General features: G+C 44.3%; 1 protein-coding gene across 3 annotated transcripts in view; it reads left to right on the top strand.

The window, feature by feature from the left end:
- Window positions 1-21,263, top strand: part of TRAPPC3 (trafficking protein particle complex subunit 3) — an 81,590-nt gene that overhangs the window by 18,380 nt on the left and 41,947 nt on the right. For 2 of the 3 annotated variants that reach the window (XM_085647966.1, XM_085647965.1), the window contains exon 2: window positions 20,503-20,600. In XM_085647966.1, coding sequence (XP_085504092.1) covers window positions 20,503-20,600 — 98 coding nt within the window. Of the gene's footprint in view, window positions 1-4,438; window positions 4,482-20,502; window positions 20,601-21,263 lie in introns of those variants that run through there. The other variant, XM_085647967.1, reaches the window with a different exon arrangement.

Raw genomic sequence — 21,263 nt, forward strand, 5'->3', positions numbered from 1 at the left:
TTAGTAGTGCAATAATACTACTCACCTGCTACAAAATGCCATTCACTAACCTATGTGCGGCGGTCTCTCCTTCTCCTATCTTTTCGGCGCAGAGATCTTCACCTTGACTGAGAAGATCTCCACACAAGTTTGAATACTTGTGGCAGGGATGGGGGAGTGGTTGGAAAATGGGGAATACTTACTACTAAATGGGAGGGGTTTAGAGAGGAACATGCACCCACCCACAAAAGAGTAAGCCCATTCACTGCACTTCTAAATCTACTGCAGCCATAAAGAACCCAAAAGAGTGGTAAATGTACTCCAGCTCAGACCTGGAGTAAATCCAGCAACACACAAGGCCAACCAGTGGCACTGCAACACCCTCCCAAAGAAAACAATTGAGGCACTCCATAGTAAATAATGTTAAACTAATTTATTTTGATTTCTTGAAAATGTATATAAATGTAATTAAATGTTACCATATAAATATATAATAGTTATTTTATTTTAAACTATTTTATTTACCTTTTTTATTTAAAAATTAAAGTAACTTACTCTTTTTAAAATAAATTAATTTAAATGGATTCTATAAATACCTTTTAATAATCTTTAATACATCATGAATAAATATAAACGTGCTCTAGGTTTAAACAAAAACTAACAATTTAAATTGTATATATGTAAATAAATTAAATATGTGATTCAAAAGTAGGTTAATAGTGCTGTGCCATTGTTCTACATTTAGAATTAATATAATATACATAAATATTTATTATAAAAATGTTAACTATTTATTTTTAAAGTTTAGTACACTTTTCTACTTTTTCCTATACTTTATCATAGGGAGCTCTCCACCTACATGTGAAAAATTACTAGTGTTAGTAATTTAGGCACCCCATCAATTCAGGGGTGGTGACATGTAAATCTACATTTTATAGTAAATTTTTACTTGTAAATGTACTACAACGTGTAAGAGTAACTTTACATGTGTAGATTTACTCCCATATAAGTTTACCTTTGTGAATAGGCACCATAATGTGTGTGTGGAATATCTACTGCTTCTTTGCCACATCACCCATTTCCTCTTTTCCTGGCTCACAGTTTGAATTCTGTCAGCGATTTCAAGTTTACAGTTTTGGAAAGATCACGGAGTTGTTTCTGGACTACGTGTTCTACTGAATATTGTAGTCCGGGGACAGGCTGATGCTTTTAGGCTTTGCTGTATTAATGCTTTGAAGCTTATTTTGTGGATGAATGTATTAGTAGATCTTTGTAATGCCAACTGCCTCTTATTCTGCCAAGCTTTAGTTGATGTTTGAATTGCCCAACAAGAGGTTTTCTCAGGTATCCAGTTGTGAAAATTGATGAAGCTTGGACCTGAACTAAAAAATGTCTTAAGAGGGTGGTGCCATGAACAGGAGAATCCTTGTTCTGAGGAATATCTTTATTTTAGAATGGATTATTTAAGTGCGCTAAATTGTCATGCTAAGCTTTTTGAAAATACTGCGTTTTTGCTGCGTTTTTGCGGCCTCTCTGCAGACAGCTCCAGTTGCCTATTGAGAAACAGCATTGTGTAAAGCAGTCCCCAAAGCCACTTCCTCGCTCAAGATTATATTACTTTTATGTCAGTCTTGCACCTTTTTGTTACTTTCTTCCCTTTCTGGTGCCGATTACGATCCGGTAAAAACCGGGTACGAACCGTCGGTGGGAGAGTTTTCTCCGTCCGACTCGTACCCGGTCGGAAAACTTTACAAACATGGAATTACGATTTGCACGGAAACACCATTTCCGTACGAATCGTAAAAAACACCGACCGACGAAAATATACGTACGAATGTGATCCAGGAATGCTGCGACGTGACGTCGGGACGCTTTCAGGCAGCGTTTCACTACCCAGGAAGTACGATTCGAACCGACAGCAGTCCGGACGGCGATATTTTCACGGCACCCAAAAAGTGCCGGAAAAGCGAAGTACGGCGCGAAACGACCAGAGTAGGTGGCCCGGTACGCGCCGTACCCACCCCGCCCCCATACGTACGCGCCGTACCCCCCCAGCCCCCGTACGTATGTGCCGACCCCCCCCATCCCCCGTACGTATGCGCCGACCCCCCCCAGCCCCCGTACGTATGCGCCGACCCCCCCTCAGCCCCCGTATGTACGCGCCGACCCCCCCAGCCCCCGTACGTATGTGTCGAACCCCCCGTGTATGTACACCCGTGTACGTGTCGTACCCCCGTGTATGTACACCCGTGTACGTGTCGTACCCCCCGTGTCGTACCACCCGTGTACGTTCGAGTCGTACCCCCACCCGTGTATGTACGGTGCGTACCCCCAGCGCTGGGGGTACGCACCGTTCATACACGGGTGGGGGTACGACTCGAACGTACATGGGTGTACATACACGGGGGTACGACACGTACACGGGTGTACATACACGGGGGTACGACACGTACACGGGTGTACATACACGGGGTACGCACCGTACATACACGGGTGGGGGTACGACTCGAACGTACACGGGTGTACATACACGGGGGTACGACACGTACGTATGGGGGCTGGAGGGGTTGGCGTGTACGTATGGGGGCTGGGGGGGGTCGGCGCGTACATACGGGGGCTGGGGGGGGTACGGCGCGTATGCGGGCACATGTCTCCATGGTTGCTATGGGTGTTCGGTGCGGACGGTGTTTTTTCCATACGGTTGTAACATCGGACGCACAGGATGGATCGTGATTCCGCGGTCGGACTTCACTTTTCACATTTGTACGGTAAATCGTCCGAGGACGTGTCGGACACATTTTCCGACCCGAGGACGTGTGGGGAATAATTCCCAATGCGGTTCGTATGGACTTTTTACCATGCGAATCGTGATTGGCAGTTTGTACGGCACTTGTACGATTCGTACGGTAAAAAGACCGGATACGAGTCGTACGGGGAATTTTTTTGCCGGATCGTAATTGGCACCTCTGTGTTTGACCTCCCCACAGGAGCCTTTTGGTTTCACCTTATGGAGATTAATCATTCGTTGTGCCCCGACCACAGCATTGCAAACAGAGCCACGTTTAAACAACACTAGTATGCTGCCTTTCGGTGCGCCCTAGTGGGCACTATAAAAACTGCAGCAGAAACCTGATTGTTACAAACAGTAAAGACTCCCTTTAACAAGCACTGGCATGTAAGCGAGACCGATTGGCATTGCCAGTGCTTGTTAGTTTAATAACTTCGCCAAATGAGAAAGTTGTGCACCTCTGTGGTGAGTGCAGTTGTGCTATTGCTGAGACTCTTGGGTAATCACTCAAACAATCTTGTCCCTTGAGAGCTGCAGTCCTCGGAATCCTGCATCCTGAGACATACAGGCGTGTTTGCCATTCATCCGCCTTCCTACACTTCTGGTTTACTGCCCAGTGGAGAATTTCTTAGGAATGTGCCTCCTGTGCATAACTTCTGCCAATGCAAAAAATACAGTATTCTATGATTTTACCTCCTCCCCACCCAAAAATCCCTCATCCATGTGGGTGTGGGCGAAAGTTCTGCGTTATGTTTATAATGTTCCACAGGGGGGAAAAACAACCCTGGTTCATTATGTTTTTATTGAGACCTTTTTATTAAAGGATTTTATTTAATTATGTAAAACAAAAAAATAACACTCGAACTTGCTGTATTAACCAGACGAGTGCTCAGACTGCATTGGGCATTAACGACGTGGGAATCTAGAGGAGCGTATTGGTGTTCGTAGGGAGTGTGGCCAGAACATGAGCTGCTGCTGCCACCTAAAGGCGTATGATTGTAAAAGCACTCAAAAACGCTTTTCTCTTTTAAAGCAGTTGAAGTTATCCATACAAATTGTTACATTACACTGAAGAGACATTCAAGATGGAAACAGGTTTAGACCTCTTCCCACTTCTCTTTCCGACGTCGATAATATTCTTCCAGGACTGCACTGCAGTGTAAGCCTCTGTCTAGCATTTATGTAATGTATGGGAGAAGGGAATCCTACCCAAAAACTAACGAGTATGTTGTAAGCCCTAAAGGATTTTTGTTACCATATAGACGCATAATACTGCCTCTTTCTGTACTGATTGAACTTGATCCTTGCATCAGTGCCCATTTTGGATGTTCTTTGTACATGTATAATACATGGTTCCCTGCTAGTAATCACAACAAACACACCGTTTTTGTATCAAACCACAGTGACCTTTGAACTGTAGCAGAATGTTTGTATCCAGGCCTTCTTTGTAGTAACAGTATAATTTACAAGTGCATATATAGACATCGTGGTCTTTGTGTGTTGTGTGTTTTCTGTAATTGCTAGTGTTGTGTATGTTTCACCTCTGTTTTCAGTGCTGATGTATATTTACATGCACCCACGCCCTGTGCTGTGTTCCGTCCAGTGTCTCACTTAACTCTCGTGTTGTCTCTTTCCCTTCTGCCTGCCTGCCGCGTCCATTGTCTAGTACTGGTACATGCCATTCATTTCACCTTCTGCATCTGTGCATCTCATGGTAGGTGAGAGGTTTCCTTCTCTGATCCTTTCAACTGCCCACCGTTCTGTTTCTGCAAATGTCGTCTGCATTTTCCAACTGTTTTCTGTCTTAATGTGTGGTTTCCCTTCTTTTGGGTCCTACAGGAGACTCACTTCAGATGTAGTTATTTTGTGGCAGGCACATGAACAAGAAAACTTGCAAAATCCTATCCAGTTATAAACAGGCCAATGTTCTCGGGGCACTCATTTTAGGAACTTCATCAGAACGAAACTGCCTGGGGTTACTAGTGTGTTACAGCCAATCACTATAAAAGAAGTTTATTGGACAATTATTTAATACAGAAAAGCACATCTACAATAAAAATCCATTTTACAACACTGAACTTACAAATAATTCAAAGAATTTGAACTTCTTAAAAATATATGTAAGCTAAAGGATGATCCTCGAAACAATACAAATTCAAACGCTTCTGTAGTGTGAATACATGAAAACAATTACATTTTGCAACAAAAATAATGTATTAGACTCTGTCAGTAGAAGATGTATCAGCAACATGTGCTTCATTATGTCCTGTGTAAACATGCTTGCTTCTACTAGAAAGACTTCCATTTACTGCGTGATCTCTCCATTTCTCCTGATTCTTTCTGTGTGGCAAAACATGGCACATCTTCATTACCTCCTCGCAAGTCTTCCTTGCCACAGAAATGACGCAGCGAGCTTCAGCTCCCCCACAGAACCCTCCAAGAAATTTTGTGCCCTAGCCTCACCCATCCCTCCCCAACATGGCTGGGCTCCTTCACTCCTGACCTACCATAAGAGGAGGCACGATCCACCCCACTTCCTGTTTTTTAGGTCTCGCCTGACTCAGCGCATGCGCTGGTCCGGCGAGACTTATTGAGAGGGCTCCAAAAATGTGCTACCAGGCCAGCCTAGAGCTACAGTGCATGTGCGCGGGCGCGCGCCGCTTTTACCACGATTACTTTCACTTTCGTGGCCTCACAGCCGCTTTGATGTTTGATCGCGATTGCGATCACTTTCGCGGCCGCACGGCCGCTTGGCATAGCCAATAGGTCTCGCTTTTGGGCCCTTATAAGTATTTAGTTATGCAACTGTTACATGGCTAAACACTTATAAGGTCCCAAAGGCGAGACCTATTGGCTATGCCAATGCTTGTTTGGTTCTGCTTTGCAGACTCTTCAAGCAAGTGACAGGTTGGTGCGAGGTCATGCTGTAGCAGACACAGAGGCCCGTAAGGAGTCCTGCTGTGCAGGCTCTATGTGAATCTAGGTATGCTATGTAGTTTATTTATTTTTCTCGTTTGAGAGGCCCAGCCATAGCGGGCTCTTACCATGTGTTCGAAGCCCTGATTCACTGGTGTCATGTATTCCAGCAGTTCCTTGTGGCAGGACAGGGTTGCGCCTGCCTTCAGGGTATCGCCCGCTCTGCTTTCCATTTCAGCACGGACAGTCCGCGGAGAGGGCACAGTCAAGCTGGTGCCCTTGCGGGCGGGCATGTGCTGATCAGTCTTTTGATGTTATAGGCTGCAGTAGGGCAACCAGCTGTTTTGCGACTCGGGCATGATGCATCACGCATTCCTGGCATACTGAAATTTGCTGAGTAATGCGGATGCCCGGATCACGCTCAGCAGCGTTCACGCTGCTAAATTGTTTGATTTGCTTAGAAACTGGCCCGGCCATCACTGTGTTTTTCACGACATTTGTTTAATTGATCTGCCTATATAAGCCTGTCTCCCTCAGGGTGGTTTTCTGTGCTTTCTCAAGTGTGTTTCAGAATCACAAATGCAGATGAGTCTCTGGTTGGGGCTGGCCCTAGAGTGCAGGCTCAGGCGGTGAGCACTTTATTGCAAACCATTAAGTAAATGATCCAGGCTGCAGTAGCTGCTGCATTAAAGGAGCTTGAGGGCTTTTCATCGCCTAAGAAGGTGCGTTTGAAGCCTTCCACTAGTGCTGAGGCTGAAGGAGAGAAGGATGATCTCAAGGGCCTTTATGTGCAGGGGCAGGAACTTAAGGAGGTTCGGCAGCATATCAAAGATAATCGATCTTTCTCTGTGCCCCAGGTGCAGGAAGAATTGGAGGATTTCTTCATGCAGTACCAAATGCGTGAGCCAGAGTCCCTCCCTCTGCATCCTTTGATAAAAAAAGGTGATGAATAATGAATGACAAGAGATAGACAAGCCTTCTTTTCCACCGTACTTGTCTAAGTGGTATGCCATTGAGTGCTTTTCAAAGGATTTTCCAGTTGCAGTTAAGGTAGACTCCCCCTTTATGGCTGGGTTGTCTTCACAGGGTGCTAACATTTCAGAGGATGCCTCCCCTTCGGACACGGTTGACAAAAGGGTGCAGTCTTCAGTCAAGAGATCTTATGGTGCGGCCAACTTCTCCATTAGGACCTCAGCCTATCTCTCCTACTTTATCCAGTCTCTTTTGAAGGACTGTCAGTCTCTAGTTGAACTTATGGAGCATGGATGTTGACCACGGATGCCCCCCAGCTTGGCTGGGGGGCTACTTTGCATTCTTGGTCTGTTCAGGGGAAATGGGTGCGGGCGATACCCTGAAGGCAGGTGCAACCCTGTCCTGCCACCAGGACCTGGTGGAATACACGAGCCTACTGAAGCAAGGCTTCGAACACACGGTAAGAGCCCGCTATGTCCGGACATTTCAATGTGCCGGGAAAAAACAAACGTTGTATCATACAAAGATCTCACAAAGAGCCAGCACATAAGGACTTCTTACCGGCCCCTGGGTCTGCTACAGCACGACCTTCCCCACTTAGCTGTGACTGGCTTGAAGAGTCTGCAAAGCAGAACCAAAAAAACAGGAAGTGGGGTGGGTCGTGCCTCCACTAGTTGGTCAGGGGTGAAGGAGGTCGGCCATGTTGGGGAGGGATGGGGGAGGCTAGAGCCCTAAATTACTTTACGGTTTCTGTGGGGAGCTGAAGTTCACTACGTCATTTCTGTGGCGAGGAAAACTACACTCTGAGTAATGAACATTACCGGTAAGTAACCGGGGCAATAGCAATCTTCTTGATTCAAAATCATGACTTGTAGGAACAAATTTCCTTTGTCTCTGAATAAACAGTTTGTCTCAGATATCTTACATGGAGTTATTTCCATCAATAGACTCTTTATGTGAGCCAACACACTGCTACTGCCAATCTGCCTGTGCTCACTGTGATGCTTATAGTTTCCATTGACCAGGAATGAAAGACTCCCCTCATGCACAATGGGGTTCGAGAACCTCATGTAGATTTCCAGTTTAAATCCAACCCTCAGTAACCATATGTCATTTCTGTCTGCTGCGAGCCTTCACTGTGATCTGGTTCCAGAGCTCAGGATCAACATTTAACAAAGAGTTATTTTGCATCAGCTTTTGGCAGTATTTGAATATCCACTTTGGCTTACTCAGAGTGGATTTGGCACACTCTACTAGATACAATTGAATAGAGACAACATCAGAGTGTTTTGCAAAATGTGGGTGGGGGGAAGCAGCATGTAACATGCTGTATCCACCCAACAACTCCAAATATTGAAAACATCTGAAAATGTGATACTTGTAAGAACATTGGTTGTGTTACCACATAAAGACCACCAAACCATTTAGTCCTACCAGATTTAGGGACGAAGAATGCACAATAGAAGATCTTTTAATGCCTGAGTCCAGAAATGCTGCATGTTGCGTCCACAGTAGATTTTCACAGGTTGTCTTGTTGTTTAATTATCAGTTGGATCTAACTTAGTGATGTTAAACATTTAGATTGGTGGGGGGGTGGGGGGGGGGGATCACAAATTTGTCAGAAGTCTACCCAAAACTCCCACTGTCCTGTCGTCAGGACCGTATCACGGTTTAAAGCATATTTTACCATGACATCCTGATAATCTCATTTTTATTCCTCCAACATTCTGTAGTTGTGTTGGGAAGATGTGGCACTGAATCCCCTGCTTCTGATTACACACAATGCAAACTGTGACAACCAGTGTTGTTCTCTAGGGCAGGTAGGAATGCTCCTCAGGCGTGCCCTCATAGTGACTTCTACTGCTACTGTGGAGTGCCATTCCTCCATGTGGAAGCCTTGCCTATTTATAGATTGACATTGCTGCTAAGGACGGGGGATATTTAAAATTCCCCACTTATGTAAAATGGCCCATTTATATTGCTCTCCTGTTTAGGGTCTGCCGTAAAGCACTTCCTGCGTTTTATTCTGAATTGTGCAGCTGTTCCCAAGATTGGCAGTAGCATAATGGAATATTCCACCACTGAAGAACACGTCCGCTAAAGTTTGTCTTTCTTTTTTTCAAAACAATTTGTATTTATTTAATTTCTGCGATCTTGTTGTCCAATGGACTACATCTTTACTTGCGGATATATGGATATAATGTCATATCATATAATTATAACAGTGTAATTTTACAACAATTCAACCCCAATGCATTAGCTTTATATCAATGGCATACAATATGTTTAGATAGAGACCATAGTTCAGTGATCATGACTCACAATGTGTATCACATCTGTGCATCATATGTCCGAATTTCAGAGTCCACTTCATTCGCCATCATTGTCTGCTGTGATATGGCGAGACCGCTGTAGTCCGCCCAACTCTGCCAGATTTTAGGGTGTTTCTATGGGCATCCATGTGCCTGGAAAACCGTTATCTCTGGTCCCATGCAGAAGTCCATTCCGTTTTCCATGCCTTAACAGTAGGGGGTGTTTTAGATTTCCATATCCTAGCTATGTCTCGCTTAGCTAGTGTAAGGCCATGCCACAGGAGATGACGTTTATACCGGTTGCTGCCAATCTCATCCGTTATATGAAGCATTGTAAGTCTAAGGGATCTAGGCAGTTCCCACCCAAGGATTTCGGTTAAGAACGCCAGTACACCGGACCAGAACCTAAAGCTATACATGGCCAGACTGTGTGCAAGAATGTACTGACCTCGTAGGCATACTGGGGGGGTCTTATCAGTCCAGCTCTCCATAGTCTGTGGCGCGTATAATACGCCCCATTGAGTTACTTAAACTGGATGAGTCGTAGGTGGGAGGAGATGGTAGCTCCCGGGGGGGCTCCAGAGCCTCGGTCCAATCATGCGCATCTAGGAGGCCTATGTCGGTTTGCCAAGTATCTTCAAGTGTCGTGACGCTGTGTGTAATGAGGGATTGGTATATTTTGGATATCTTATGTTCACCTTGGTCTCCCATTAGGGCTTGCCCTCCAGTGGATTGAATTCTGGGAGTGACTCCAGTTTATCTATGTGGGGTGTGATAGCCTGACGGAGCTGTAAATATTTATAAAACAGGGAATTGTGCATGGAGAATTCGTCTTTTAGGTCCTGGAATGATTTAAGTACCGTGCCATGCATGATATCCCCAATTGTAGAAATTCCTATATTGTCCCATCCGCGAAAAAACCCAGGAGCACTGCCAGCTGGGGTAATGGTTTGTTATGCCATAGTGGTTTTTTGCGGGTGATACACCCCCACCAACCCATTCTTCAGAGAGATTGCCGCCAGGAAAGAATTACCACTCTGATGGCAGGTGGCAAGTAGTGGAGATTCGATCTACTATACAGATAGGATGTAAGGGCAAGGTCATTCATTGTCTGGCGTTCCAACGCATATGATGGATCGTCGTTTGGACCATATCGCCAGCTATTAAGCACCTGAAGGTGTGAGGCCGCGTAGTAGGCCTGTATATCTGTGGCCGCAATCCCACCACAGTACGTTGCCTGGAAGCAGGTGAGAAGTGCGGCCTGGGAGGCACCCCCCCCCCCCCATAGGAATTGCCACAACATGGCGTTGATGTCCTTGAACAAGGACAATGGGATTGAATGTGGGTGATTCTGCAAATGGTAAAGTAATTGTGGGAGAGATATCATCTTGAAAATTGCAGATCTCCCATATGGAGATAATGGCAGCCCTGCCCAGAGTTGTGTGTTGGTTTGCACCTTTTCGGTGACTTCACCTAGATTCCGATCCCATGAGGTTTTGGAGTTCTTTGACAGAAATATGCCTAAGTATAGCAGCCTGTCTGTTGCTTCAGATTGACTTCCGGGGATTCAAGTAAAGGCCTGGCGTTTCCCCGAAGATCCGCATTATCTGCATTATTCTATGGCCAGTTTTATATGGATCTGTGCGGAAGAATAGTATGTCTTCCGCGTATAGTGCTATACGATCTGAGATATCCGCTGTCCATTCAAAACCCCTAATCAACGCATCTTTCCGGACCCATATGGCCAAAGGCTCAATGTCCAGTGCAAAAAGGAGAGGGTACAGGGGGCATCCTTGCTGTGCTCCATACCCGACAGGGAAGGGATCAGTGACACAATTTGCAACTCGAACTGCAGCCGTCAGATCAGTATATAGGAGTTTGATATATGCTATGAACTGTGGGCCAAAATTATAGCGTGGTAAGAGCGCGAATAAGTAGGTCCAGCTAATGGAATCCAAAGCGTTATCCGTGTCCGTCAATAACAGAGCAGCAAGTCTGTCTAGGCGATCTACTGCTTCTATTGCGTTGTGGGCTCTTCTAATGTTATGACGGGTAGAGCGATGAGGCATAAAGCCTGCTTGGTCTAAGTGGACTATGTCTGACATGTATGGTATTAGTCTATTTGCAAGAATTTTGGCTAGTATTTTCGCCTCCGTATTTAGAAGAGATATTGGGCAGTAGGAGGTGTGTTGTTCAGGTGGCCTTCCCGGCTTGGGAAACACTACTATTTCGGTGTGTCGCCAGTCTGGTGGCAACCGTGCCATCTTAGTCATCTCCTGATTTATGTTGTGGAGATGAGGACCTAGTTCGGCCATAAACACTTTGTAGAATTCACTGGGGTAGCCTTTGGGGCCAGGGGCCCGGCCCAGCCGTAGCTCAGACACAGCTATTGTTAATTCTTCTAGTGTAATGGGCGAATCTAAGGATTTCCGTGTGTCCTCAGAAATGGCACCCGGTGGTATATCGTCAAGAAAGCTCTCTATTAATGAGGTGTGTATAGCTTCTCTTGGTCTGTAGAGTTCCCCATAAAAGTGTGCAAAGCTACCAGCAATTTGTCGGGTCTGTAAGGGTTGCCCCTTTGCATTGTAGACGAAGGGAGGAGAAGTTGATGTCACAGCCTGCCTACATAATCGATAGAGTAATTTGCCAGCTTTATCACCCCACTGATATATTCTGCTCTGGGATGCCAATCAATCAATAAATCAATCAATCAGGGTACTTGTAAAGCGCACTACTTACCCGTGAGGGTCTCCAGGTGCTGAGGGGTGGGGGGTGGGGGGGTGCCGCTACTGCTCGAAGAGCCAGGTCTTGAGGAGTAAATCTGGCAGCGAGCGAACCAGAGCGGCACTCAGGGGGGCAGCGCAGTGGCTGGGGAGCGACCTAGCAGGGCAAGGTACGCTGCAAACCATGCATGTCGGGCCTCGTCCTTAACTCACCTATCACGGGCACTGTTTCCGGCACCATATTGGGCATTGCAGCAGCGCCACACGAAGCACCGGTGTGCACACCTGCGTTGCAACGCCTGCAGGGACGATTTGTAGGTTTGTAGCAGTAACTAGCTCGGTTTCAGCTGAATTTTATGTCGCGCTGGCGGAGCTGGTCTAAAGTGCGTCCGCCATGTTGGACCACTTGGCCACACCCCCATAGTTTGCCTTTTTAAAGACTGGTGGATGTTCCTTCTTAACTTTCCTGTTTTTTTTTTTTGTTTTTTTTTAGGGGTTCGACAAGAGATATCATCACAAAAGATGCTAAATGCAGAGCTAGAGTCCTCTGTTTTACTTAGTAGAGTGGCTTGGTGTTGTTTTTTTAGGTCGAGCCTGGGCAGCACATGCGCTGCTCTGCGAGGCATGCTGTATTCAGGTATGGACTTGAAGCTCCGCCCATATTTTTCATTGGCTTGTCATTGTCCTTTATAAACTGACTTTTCATTGGTCAATAGGCTTAGTAGTCACTCCTGAGTACCTCCTTGTCTCATCTTGTAACCTCCCATAAGGACAGGCCCTCTTACGTGTGTTATCGTTTAAAAAAAAAAAGGGTTTAATATAGCGCAAACTAGACCCGAGAAATCTGGTATCAGAGCGCTTTACAGGAGCACCAGTTTAGTTTAGAAGTACACATTAATTTTTGTTAGGCACGGGGAGATTAAGTGATTTGCCCAGAAACACAGGATGTTGAGGGTCGTTGCTGAGTATCGAACCCAGTTCCTCTGCTTCAAGGTTGACCGCTCTAGCCGGAAGGCTACATCCTCTCCCCGACGTTGTTACTCGGTAGGCTTTAATTACGGCCTCCGAGCACTAGTTCGTTAAATGTTTTCCCCTGCATGTTGTTGCAGGCAAGACATGCGCTCGCCGTTTTTTTTTTTTTTTTTTTTTTTTAATAAGACGGCATGCCACAGTGGAGGCTGTGCGTTCACATTAATGGAGGCTACACCCCTTTCTTTAACCGAGCCGCATCTAAAGAAAAGTCCATGGCTGCTATTAAAGTGAGATAGCAGCATGGGGCGCTTTTACAAAAAAAGCTTTTGTTTGTCAACTTCTTTTGTAAAAGTGCCCCATGCCATGGGTTCACTTTAATGGCGGCCACGCCCCTTTCTTTAGACGCAGCTTGTTTAAAGAAAGGGGGGCGGCCGCCATTATTCTGAAGCGCATGTTGGGGCGCTTTTAGAAAAAAAAGTATTTGCAATGCAATAGATCTCGTATTTGCGAGACTTTAAGCTATTGTCATTTACAATTCCAATAGCTCAAACTCTAGTAAATGCGAGACCTATTGCATTGCAAATGTTTGTTTAATGGATTTATTAGCCGTAGTCTGCCAAGACCAACTCTCGGACATATGTATGAATAAGAACCTACAGCTAAAACTTATCATGACTAATTGAAAGCATTAAGAGAACGCTCAGGGGAAGGGTTGGTGTTTGAGCCCCTTCGAAGTGCAGTTGGATTAAACATGTTGGCAGCAGTTTGCTCCATAAGAGAGTTTGTCAGCTTGTGTATTCAAACGCTAGGGTTGGCCAACACCGGTGTGTTAGATCTGCAAGATGGCCTCATGCTTGATTGAGTATTGCTGTATAGATGAGGCAGAGGTCCAGAACATCTACTTGATTGCAAACTCGTAGTCAAAAAGAGGTCTTTAAGGCAGGGGTGAGACATTTATGCAAAAAGCTAAAATCATGACTGCTTGGTTCAGGATGTTCTCTTGTGTTCTGTTAAGGTCCTGGGATAGGAAGAGCAGCTGTTTTTTAAAGTTTAACTGTGATATGACAAGGTGAGCATTGGGACCATCTGATGAGGATCATGAGAAGTGGGATCATTTTCTAAGTGTGTTACAGATGTTGGTCGCAGTGGTTTTTAACCTATTTTTTTTTAAACGTTTTTATAACCAAATGTATTGAGTAAGAGGAATTCTACAGGTACAATGTATGATATTCATTTTATGTGCCTCTGCTTCATATTTTGCACTTTTGTTTTGCATGTATCGACGCTCTGCTCTTAGGCTAAAACAGTTTTTTGCACATAGTGTAGATAGTCCTTCCTATCTTCTAAGAGCACTTGGGTGACACTTTACATTGTTCTTATTTGGAGAAGTATCTTTCTGTGGGCCAAACAATATATGTGTGGGCTGTTAAAGAACTGAAAAGCTGCCATCAAAACGGCCCAAAATTTAGGAAGGACTGAGCAAAATTTAATTTTTATCACGATTCACATTTAACATCCATAACGCTGTCTTTTGGCCTGAGCGAGAATTCTTAACTATGTTTATCTGAAATTGAAAGTACCATGTTGGTGTTGCAGGTGATACTATGTTTTTTCAGTTTCATTTTGTTTGATAGACACAAATGACTTGATCGGTTGAGGCTGTGGACCTTGTCAGCAATATCTTTCAGGTTTTCATTCATATGCAGCATTTCTTCACCCCTCTCTCCATGCATGTGCTCATCCAAGGAGTGAAGACAGTTTGTCATCCAATTGAAGTAGAACTGAGTAGTTAGTACGCATATAGCAGTTCAACTCAAGCACGTGAAGTCCGAGATGAGTCTACTCTGTATTATAGAGGCCAGATCATGCGATGAGCACTGCACTTCAAGGTAATTTGCTGCATGCAGAGAAGTGAGGGGCAGCTTCATTTTGTAGGACTATGAGCAGAAATAAAACCCGTGAGGGCAGTTTGAAGGTCAGGGCCCGGCTTTGTCCTCTAATTTGATGTGTGCATTGTCTCTTAGTAATTGCAAGTTTCTGAAAATGAATGCAGGATGGAAAAGGAAACTGTTATGAAAGTACTAGATTTGTTTTTATAAAGTTTCATGGGATTGTTGCAGAAGCCTTGAAAGGAAACTGGAGCATTCTTCATGAGAGCTCAGACCCTTGAATTATTTGTAATCCATAAAAATCCCTTGTTGGCATTATCAACTTTGGAAATGCAGGGAGTTGTACGCAGAATGTTGGCTCTAAAAATCCCCTTTCCATACTTCGATTGCGAACAGAGGCTTTAAGTTTTGTTTTATAGGACTTCAAAATAATGTTTCTTTCACTGTGCTTCCTAGACTCTGCCCTCTCTTTCTAAGGCATGAGGTTCTCTGGAGAAAGACATTTTTGAAAGAAGGCTTCATGTTTGGGTTTGCCTATTTATTTAGCTCCATAAAGAGGCGTTCATTGTGGTGATAGTATCCAGAAATAAGGTGTATATAATATTACTGGAAATGTACGAGAATGGACCAAGGATGGCTGCAAATTAAGGTCATAGGTTGATAGTTTGTTTATTCAGTTAATGGTGTACTCTTGGGCACGTGTCTGATCAGATGTGACTGGTGATGTATTTTGTGACCTGTTGTAAGTCTTCTTGGGTGCGACTCACAAATCCTTTGCATCGGAGAGACCCCCTGCATTAATCCCCTCACACTTCTGTATCATCATAGGGTGCTATAAATTGTTTGGTGGGCGAGGGGTGATTCTGAACGAAAGGGTCATTATGATGTCCTTCGTGAACCAGGTTACTCATCAGAGGTAATGTAAAATAGGAGAGTCCATGTATGATATGGCAGACTCCTGCCGTATCACTTATCTTGCGAAGGGCCCTCTTAAAGGCGATGAACATTGGGCCCTTTTTCAGATGGTGATTAGCAGTATGAAGGGTAAAAGTCTGTTTGATGATACAGCATTATTGGGATTGCGATACTGAAGGACTTATGGCAGGAACGTGTACCGGAGGCAACTGTTGTAGAATGCCTTCTAATAGCATGTGTGGCAAAATTGCAGAAAACTTGTGCGGACAGGTCATGATGTTTCACGATGGACTCGCACTTATGTGGAATTGCTTCTCACTTTCCATTCCGGTCTTAATCTTTTTTGCCCGTCCAGCACTAATGCAGTGCTGCAGTTCACAAACCCTTGGCGCCCCAATTCTATTTCAGTCCCAGGTCTGCTCTGCCAATACAAGACCATGAACAGAAGAGATGGCGCCTGGGAGCCTAAATTATTATTATTCTGAGTTTTATATAGCGCCTGGTTACCAAATAGGCATCCCAGCGCTTGCCGGCACAAACCACTACTGCACGAATACAAGGACTACACGGGGAACAAAAAAGTTTTTAAAAGTTTACGGAACCGAAGAAGACTGGCTTCCGCGCGCAGTTGTAGGGGCAATGAATTCCACAAAGAGGCCACATTTATAGAGAACCTTCTGCCACCGGTTCTTGCCTTTTTCACCCTGCCAACCTGAAGGAGATGTTGATGGTCAGAGCGGAGAGAACGAGAGGCCTTGTAAGGCTGGACCATTTCCTCCAAAATAGGTGGACCTACCCCATGCAGAACTTTGTGGGCGATGCAAAGTGACTTGAATTTCACCCTGTCCTTCACCGGGAGCCAGTGCAATGCCCTCAACGCCGGGCGGGCAGATTGACACCTAGGGAGACCCGTCAGAAGCCTAGCAGCCGCGTTCTGCACTTGCTGCAGTTTGTTCAGGGTAGCTTCGGGAGCACCCAGGAAAAGCGCATTGCTGAAATCCAGCCGCGAGATGATAAGTCCCTGGATGAGAAGCCTACGAGTGGCTACTGGGAGTAGAGGCAGAATCTTCTGGGCTGAGCGGAGCAGGCCAAAGCACACGCCAGCGGTCTTTTTGGCATGGGTTTTAAAAGATAGGTCCTGCTCCAGCCATACCCCCAGGCTCTTGATCTCCTGCTTGGGGGGGGGGTACCGGTCCCAGACAGTCTGGCCAGCTGCTGGGAGACAGAGATGGAGAAGAGTTCCCCAGCAGCATCAATTCCGTCTTGGAGCCATTTAACTTTAGGGCTGAGCTGCACATCCACGTGTAGATCTTTTCAAGACACGAGTGCAGCCGGTCGGGATGGTGCGCCGACTGGGAAAGGCCAACCACCAGCTGAGTATCATCAGCATAGCCACACACATGCACACAACAATGTTAGTTTGTATATAGGCAGCATTTTCTTTGCTTCAGAACTGTTTAGGCCTTGATTTGTTGCTAACAAATATTTTCTGCATAATTGAAACACAAATGGGCAGTTAATGTAGAGCCTGTAGAATTGTAACCAAAAACTCTTCATTCAATAACCCACATGTTCAAGAACATTCCTATTTTACATGCTTATGTGTTTGGAGGAGCCCAGGTAAATAAACTTGAAAGGCTGTCCCTTCTAAAAGTATTTGAATGGTGCCAATTTCCAACAGTACACGACCAATAACTTTAAGGCTTCTCAATGTTAATCTGGCATAAAAGCGGATTGGTGTGGACTGTGTAAATTTAAGTGAAAGCTTGGTACAAGCCATGCTATACCGTAAAGGACTGTCAGTTTAATCTTTATTCGACTATCAGAGATAGCCATAAAAAATCTTATATCCAGTACAATCAAAATAATATAATAATAAAATCATTACATCTTATATATCATTACTATAACGTTCGCGTATTAGTTACATCATAAATGAGGCAGAATTAAGTTTTTGCACATTAAATAATCGATTACAAATGCTAAAATCCTATAAAAACTCAAGCCAGCTCTATACTGCCAAAAACGGAGGGCTTTTTTCAGATTTATTGCCTTCAGAATGATCAGGGCAACACTATAGCAAGTCAGGGGATCACCCAATGACATCAGGAATTTCATTGCCACTTAATGTGACCTGATGTTATGTGTACTAAAAAGTGGTTTGACATAAAAACATCGAAGATTCTTATAAAATTTGCAATATAACAAAAGTGCGACGTGCTCTGTTTACTTAAACTGTCACATGGGCATAGATGATCTTCCGGCTGATGAGACCGCATTGTAGGGAAAGCTACAAGATAATGAACAATGCCACATCTTAATCTGGTTAGAACAAAACAATGCTGTGCATAGGTCACATATGATAAGTAATTATTCGTACTCATCTTCAGTGCCATACGATATATACTACCCATAAAGAGCTATACTTGTTCCTTTAGCTTTATATAAGGCTACCTTCTCATTAATTGGCTGACCCCAGTTTGGAAGAAAATCTAAAAATGCCCTGGGGTGCCCTGCTCATTTTAGCTTTGGTAGTTGAAATGTGTTGAGACCACGAGCCATTTTCTGAAAAAACAATACCTAAATAGCAAAAAGAATTCACAGTCTTAATAGGGCTTTTTTCAATATAAAAAGTTTTAGGGAGTTTGGGCCCACAGATCATGATATATGTTTTGGATTTATTTATGACCATTTTCTTCTGTAGCATAAAATCTGAAAATGCGTCCATCAGTCTCTAGAGGCCTATCGGGGTTCTTGCTACGAATACGGCGTCGTCAGCATATAATAAAACCGGTTTTGGACGACCTGCCACCATGGGGGCATCAGCCTGTATCGCCTGTAAATGATTAGCTATCCCGTTTAAAAATAAAGAGAATAGGATTGGTGCTAATACGCACCCTTGGCGAATCCACCGCCCCACCTTAAAATGAGGTGTACATTCTCCCTGGGGCCAAAACTGACCTGGCTAGATAATTTCTCATACAAACAGCAGAGGAACCCAATAATCACCCTTGCTGCTTCCATCCTCGTTAGGGTTAACCACAGCAGATTATGGTCCACTAAGTCGAATGCACTACTTAAATCCACAAAGGTATAGGGAGCCTGCCTTTGCCCTGGTGTACTAGCCGATGAGGAACTCTAGATGTGTGCATTGCTCAATGGTCCCTATCCGCTTTCTAAGCCCGAACTGCACTGGTGTTAAAACAGAGTATTCAGTTGCCCATTCTTCGAGTCTTAACAGAAGGACCCTGCTCATCACTTTCATAGCAGTGTCTATGAGTGAGATTGGTCGATAATTTCTGGGATCCTCTTTATCCCCCTTTTTGAACATGGGTATGATGATTGATTCACCCCATGTTTGGGGGATTATATCTGTAGCAGCTATATTGAACACTAGTTAGGATGGGTCCCCATAAGGTAGTGGCTGATTTATATACATCAACTGGGACACCGTCCAGCCCTGGGGCCCGACCCCCGGCACTCGCATGGATTGTCTGGATGACTTCCTCATTAGTGATGTTCAAGGGGAGATTAACTCCCTCTCCTGGCAACCCATCTTGCACCGTTCGCGGCTCCCTATGGCTGTAAATAAATTCTGAGAAATGATTCACCCATTTGTCCTCGGAGACAAAAAATCCGAATTCTGGGATATTATCATTCTTCAGAAATGGGGCCTTTACCGTCTCCCAGAAGAGTTAATTATTTTTGGCTTTTGCAGCGGTAGCCAAGTTATCCCATGCCTCTTCCTTAAGAATCTTTTTCCGGGCCGCTAAGAGTGCTTTGTATTCATGCCGTTAGGTTTGGATGGTAGATAAATACCATGGTGATTGAGACAGGGCATGCTTCAAGCCCCTTAGCGCTTTAGTGCAGGCCCTGTCAAACCACCCCTTCTTTTTACTACCTAATGGGCCAGGGATCTTTGTTAAAATTGATTTAAGAGATTTTGTAATGGTGCAAAACTTCTCGTTCAGTACAAGTGGTGTGATTTCCTCCTGAAGACCATATATGATTTCACTTTGGTTGGAGACCGCTTTTTTCCTCAATGTCAAACAAGGGTCTACAACTGACCATTTAATTCTGACTCCATTTGTCCCAACCGGTTTTATAAAATTTACTGTATCATATACATCGATCTTTTTGCCCCCCCCCAAAAAAAGGAACGTTTTAACAGGTTATGGTCACTAAGTAATGAGGGTACAACGATAAGATTACCACACAAGCGACTAGCAGAGACAGATACCAGTACATGGTCAATAATAGAATGTCAGTTTTCTTTTGCCCCTTTTTACTTAGCCACAGCAACTGTGCATGAGAGCCCACAGTTGCGGCCTTCCTAAGGTTAACAGAGATTTTGTTAGAGATAAGGATTTGCAGGCCCCCCTTTGCTCGGCCTGCTTGTGATCTGGTAGCTGCTAAAAAATTAGAGGAGTGTCCTTCTCCATGGACTGGGCTAATCCGTAAAGGACTCTGTCTTCTGGATACAGGCTTCCTTTACTCTTTTAGAAAGATCGCCAATTCATGTCTTTGGTACCTTGAAAGCTGTTGAAAGTATCTTGCCTCTGGACAACACACTCTTGAAATGTGTGGCTGGTACATTGCACAATAAAGTAGATGAAGCGTGACTATATGGTCAAGTGTCACCGGATAGTTTCAGACAGTCTGCCTTGCTCAACATTTGTCCCTATGAAGCCCACAGCCTAACTTATCTGGAGTGTAGGCTAACAGAGCCAATGTTTAAAGATGGTGGTTTATTGGAGTTGTACCTAATGCATGTATGCTTTTCTTTGCAGCACATGGTACTCTTGGTCTGTGATCAAAATATGCCCTGGGCATATCGATCTTAAGACTGCTTAGTAAGCGCTGGGAGTCGCATTGCTATAAAAAAGCTTAATCTAAATATTATTCTTCGTCGTTTTTCTCTCTATATTGTGATGTTTGATGTGTGGGGATTGTCCTTGACCTAATGGAAGTTTGGAAAACTTTCTAAAGCATTGTCTTCATGCGTTTGCTAATCGTGTTTCTCAATTTCTTCCCAGAATTCAGAGCTCTTCACGTTGACGTATGGAGCTCTGGTCACCCAACTCTGTAAAGATTATGAAAACGATGAAGACGTCAACAAGCAGCTGGACAAAATGCAAGTTTGTTTTACTTTCATCAGCAGTTTGTGGGTCAAATCTTTGGTATGATATCCAAGTTTAAGCGAGTTTCTCAAAAAGGATGAGTAGTTGTCATCCGGCCAAATGTTGTTTGCTGTTGTAGACCCGTTAGAAAAAAACAGCCAACAGCTGTGTGGGGAATCAGTGTGGATCAGCATGGTTACTTGATGGTCATAGTGAGATTTTTGCTTTAAGCATATCCCATCAATCTCTGTTCTCTACAGTATCTTCCTGTGGCTGTTTGGTGTGCGTCCTTTCCCTGTCCCATGTCTATTTATTTTTATTTATTTTATTTTGAGAAGTTTTATATAGCACAAACAAGACCCGCTAGGGTATCAGAGCGCTGTACATATAATCATAGATATTAAGCAGGTACTAAACAAAATGATACAACAAATAAGAGGTTACAAATGAACAAAATGCTTAGTATTGCAGTGGGCCAGAGTTGCATTTGCAGATCTGACTTCCATGCCAAACCTTGAAGTATTTGTTTTATTCCAAGACTCTTAAGGTGGATGTACTCCCTTGCACAAAAATGTATCCAGTAGAAATGGGAGTGAATGTTCTCCTTTCTGTTAAAATTATGTGATAGCACTGATACCACTGGTAAGTGTATTTATGGCTTGTGGGGGAAACCCCCC

This window comes from Triturus cristatus, chromosome 3_2 (assembly GCF_964204655.1).
Source record: "Triturus cristatus chromosome 3_2, aTriCri1.1, whole genome shotgun sequence".
Classification (NCBI taxonomy): domain Eukaryota; kingdom Metazoa; phylum Chordata; class Amphibia; order Caudata; family Salamandridae; genus Triturus; species Triturus cristatus.